The sequence below is a fragment of the Coniophora puteana genome, assembly GCF_000271625.1.
Source record: "Coniophora puteana RWD-64-598 SS2 unplaced genomic scaffold CONPUscaffold_81, whole genome shotgun sequence".
Classification (NCBI taxonomy): domain Eukaryota; kingdom Fungi; phylum Basidiomycota; class Agaricomycetes; order Boletales; family Coniophoraceae; genus Coniophora; species Coniophora puteana.
The window spans coordinates 214-3,706 of NW_006913133.1; the positions used below are offsets into that span (position 1 = coordinate 214).

The 3,493-nt window shown below is 55.3% G+C and overlaps 2 protein-coding genes across 2 annotated transcripts; one reads left to right on the forward strand and one right to left on the reverse strand.

Moving 5' to 3' along the window:
* Nucleotides 1–244: 244 nt before the first annotated feature.
* Nucleotides 245–1,432, reverse strand: CONPUDRAFT_78477 (uncharacterized protein; the record flags this gene model as incomplete). Its single annotated transcript, XM_007777805.1, has 4 exons — nucleotides 245–579; nucleotides 627–750; nucleotides 804–1,205; nucleotides 1,256–1,432. The coding sequence occupies 4 exons, from the start codon at nucleotides 1,430–1,432 to the stop codon at nucleotides 245–247; spliced, it is 1,038 nt and encodes a 345-aa protein (XP_007775995.1).
* A 1,088-nt stretch (nucleotides 1,433–2,520) lies between these two features.
* CONPUDRAFT_68337 (uncharacterized protein) lies at nucleotides 2,521–2,970 on the forward strand (the record flags this gene model as incomplete). The annotated part of the gene is made up of 1 exon (XM_007777806.1): nucleotides 2,521–2,970. A coding segment is annotated over one exon (450 nt), but the record flags the coding sequence as incomplete, so codon positions are not given.
* Between the last annotated feature and the right edge of the window lie 523 nt (nucleotides 2,971–3,493).

Below are 3,493 nucleotides of genomic sequence, written 5' to 3' on the forward strand. Positions count from 1 at the left end.
TGGGAGCGGACGAAGGCCATGAGTTGATGCCCAAGTAGACACTGAAATGAAAAAGTGAGACTTAAACAGATGAAACCATGAAGAGGCTAGATTTGGGCACTAGCGAAAGCGAAAACACATCCGCCGGTGTCAGGGTGGCAAAGATTTATTTCATGTGAAGTCCGTGCTGCTCAAACGTCTACGTTGTATAATAAAGAAAAAGATGATGCGTCCGATGGTATATGCAACGACAAAGGGCTGACAGTTACTGGCGGCTGGTGCGGCCTCCATGTGCGGCCTCAAAGGCTTTCAGCTTCTCCGCCATCTCCTTCCGCGACTTGGTCAACTCGGCCACTTCGCGTCGCAAGGCTTCCACTTGCTCGGCCGTTGCGATGCAGTTGACCCGCTGAACGATATCGTTCAATGTCGTACCATACCCTTCCACTTCACGTTGAAGCGTTGCAACAGCGGCGGCGGCAGCCTTGGCAGCCCTGGCGGGCGTCATGTCCTCAATACGCTGGTCAGCCGGCGCTGCGGCCTGTTTGGATCCGCCCGCTGTGGGAGCCTTTGTCGTCGTCGCGAGGCGGACTTTCTTTTGCTCTATACAAACTCGTCAATATATGATTTGCAGCAGAGAAAAACCTTACTTTTGGGAGCTGTCCGCTCCTGTGGTTGGGCCGTTGACTGCTCGCCGGCAGCAGAGCTTCCGCCAGCGGTATGCGAGTTCTCGCGTTTGCGCTTCTTTTTCGCCTGGCCAGTCTTCTTCGCGCCCTAGAAGAAAACTTTCATGATATCAGGGGTCCGCAAACGGAGCGGGGACGTACTTCTTCCATCTCAGTCTCCTCGCGGTCGGACTGGGCGAGGTCGATATCCGCCGGCGGCCGTTGCCCCGTTTCGACAGCGGGCTCGGTGTCCCCATCGTCATGGACGGAGATTGCCATAGGGGAGTGGTCGCGAAGGCGGAGGGGAGGCAGCTGCGTCAACGGGTCCTCTGAGGGCGGCAAGAGGGGAGACACCACCGGAGTCCCCCAGGCAGCCCACCAGAGGTCGCTGCCAAGGTCGGCAGGGGGGACAAAGTTGGGGGCGGTATCCCGCAGCACCTTTTCAACGGCTCTAAACGCGCCGTCTTTCGTGGGCCGCCCGCCATATAGCATCGCCATGAGGGCCGGAGAGGCGGTGAGGCCCTTTTGCTCCTGGATGTAATCCAGTACCTTCAGAATGGGTATCTACAGACAGTGCACATCAGTCAGGCGCGAACAAGACACTGACAACTTACAATCATCTTCAGCCAATGCCTATCAAAATCATCAGGAGCCACGTGCTCCTTCTTGGCCAACGCGCCGCGCAGACGTCCTTCGAAGATGTTGTAGACGAGCTGAACCTGCTGGGCACCCGTGGGCCAGTCGAAGTCCAAGGTGGGCATGAAAGGTGGCATCGGTGGGCGAGGGGACATGTTGGGTCGAGGTGGTTGGGGATGGGAGTGAAGAAAGGGCGAAGGATGCCCCTGCAACGACGCGCTACACATGTTGCTCGCTTTGGCCTTATTGACAGTTGTTTACTGCAGAGAAGCTTACCACGTTGTCGAAGTCTGTGTGCTTCTATATAAACAGGCTGAATAGGGTTCGAGGTGGACAGTACTTCAGATGTCGTTCACCCCAGACGAGATTGAAAAGCTGCAGCAGACAAGCTTGGAAACGCTAGCTTTCAGCGACAACGCGGTGAACTACGGAAAAATGTGCTTTGCAGGCGGACCGGGCATGCCAAATCCGCCGCAACCGCTACCACCAAAGTTTGCCTATGAAATTTGGAAAATTGCCTGCGAGGTGGCGGATGCAAGCAAACACGTCGGTGAGCGTATCTGCTTTGAATCGTCCGCACTGAATCGACGTGTCCACCACGGCCATCCGCCAGTCCAAATGTCTTGGACAGTTCCAGAATACATCCGACATCTGAACTCTGTGGGTGCGCGGAAGGACGGCTTGGGACCCGAGCAAGATCTGCTCGAGCAGCCAATGCGACCAACTATAACAACGAACACGGCGGACGACCTCTTTGACGAACCGGACGCTCTGAAGAAACATGCCGAAGGTCACACAATACGCGTCGTTCGGCCTTGTAAACTCGTCGACGCGGACATGCGGGTAGTTGGGTGGCACCTGCCCTTTGCGGTGGCAACCACCCGCCAAGATGTAAGGAATTCATCTTGGCGGTGGCGGAACGTTCGATGCGCTAACTTGCCACAGGATACGTGTCGGTTCGCGCTGCCCCTGTTGTACAAGACTATGGGGGAGCAGATGGCAAAGAATCAGCGCGGATGGCGGAGGGCCGCATCAAATTTCTGGAATATCGTTATGGGTCGCTTGGCGGTGCTTCCTCCAGGATCAATCGACATCTCGATGGGCTGGTATGGAGCTGGGCAAGGGGTAAGTGTAGCAGAACAGATTCCCTACGATGGTACACTGATAACAATGTACGCAGCCAGGAGATGACTTGCGGCCTCCTACCCCCAGCACCAATTTTCAGAACGACGATGTATACGCCTGGGTGCAGGAATCTCGCGAGTTGTTCGCGCTGATGAACGTGATATTGGCGTTGATTCACCCAGGACAATACGAAGCAGGAAGGAAAGGCCTCCGCCTTTGCAAGAATTTTCACGCAACTGTCTCATCCGCGCGGGCGTGGGAGTCAGTGTTCACGGCGGTTGGAATAATCTCCAACAGGGTAACGGTACCTCACAAGGATATTGGCGGATATTTGCCATGGTACGACCTCCTATTCACGTGTGGCGACTATGATGGAGGCGTGTTTGATATCCCTGGACTGGGGCTGGAGTTTTCATATCCGCCGGGTGCAGTGGTTGCAATTTGTGGCAAGTTTATCCGCCATCACGTCCCTATGGTGCGGGGTAATAGGGTGTGCTGCGCATTCTACATGAGAAAGAACGTGCAGACATGGGCTGACTCTGGAGTGCCACATTGGTCGATGGAATGAGAGATCCAGAAGCAGATGACCGTCCAATTATCATAGAGTAGACCGCCCAATACACCCACAAGCTTTCACATTGAGCCTAAGCCGAGTTTGCCAACGGACGTTATCTTCCTTCATTAGTACAGGACAACCCTTGTCCGCCAACATTGCCCCCCGCAGCTCCCATCCGCCGAATGGCACTCCCGATCAATCTCGGTGGATGTGAACGTCTGTGACATCCGTCCGCTCAGCATGTTCAATTTGTATATCTACGACTACAGTAGCGCGTGTATGATTACTGTACCTTTCTATGTCTACTCGCGCAACAACCCATGAGGACCATCCGCCGCAAAAGCCTAGGGGCAGTTGAGCTCCATCCGCCGACAATCATGATTTCTCATCCGCCAAAACATTTCGTCCGCCGATACCCTCCACTCCCTAGCAACAATTCATCCGCCGATGACACGCGTCCGCCAGCACCGCCCATTCCCCGCAGGTCTCATCCGCCGACTGGCACTCCTCCGCCTCATCAATCTGGGCGGATGTG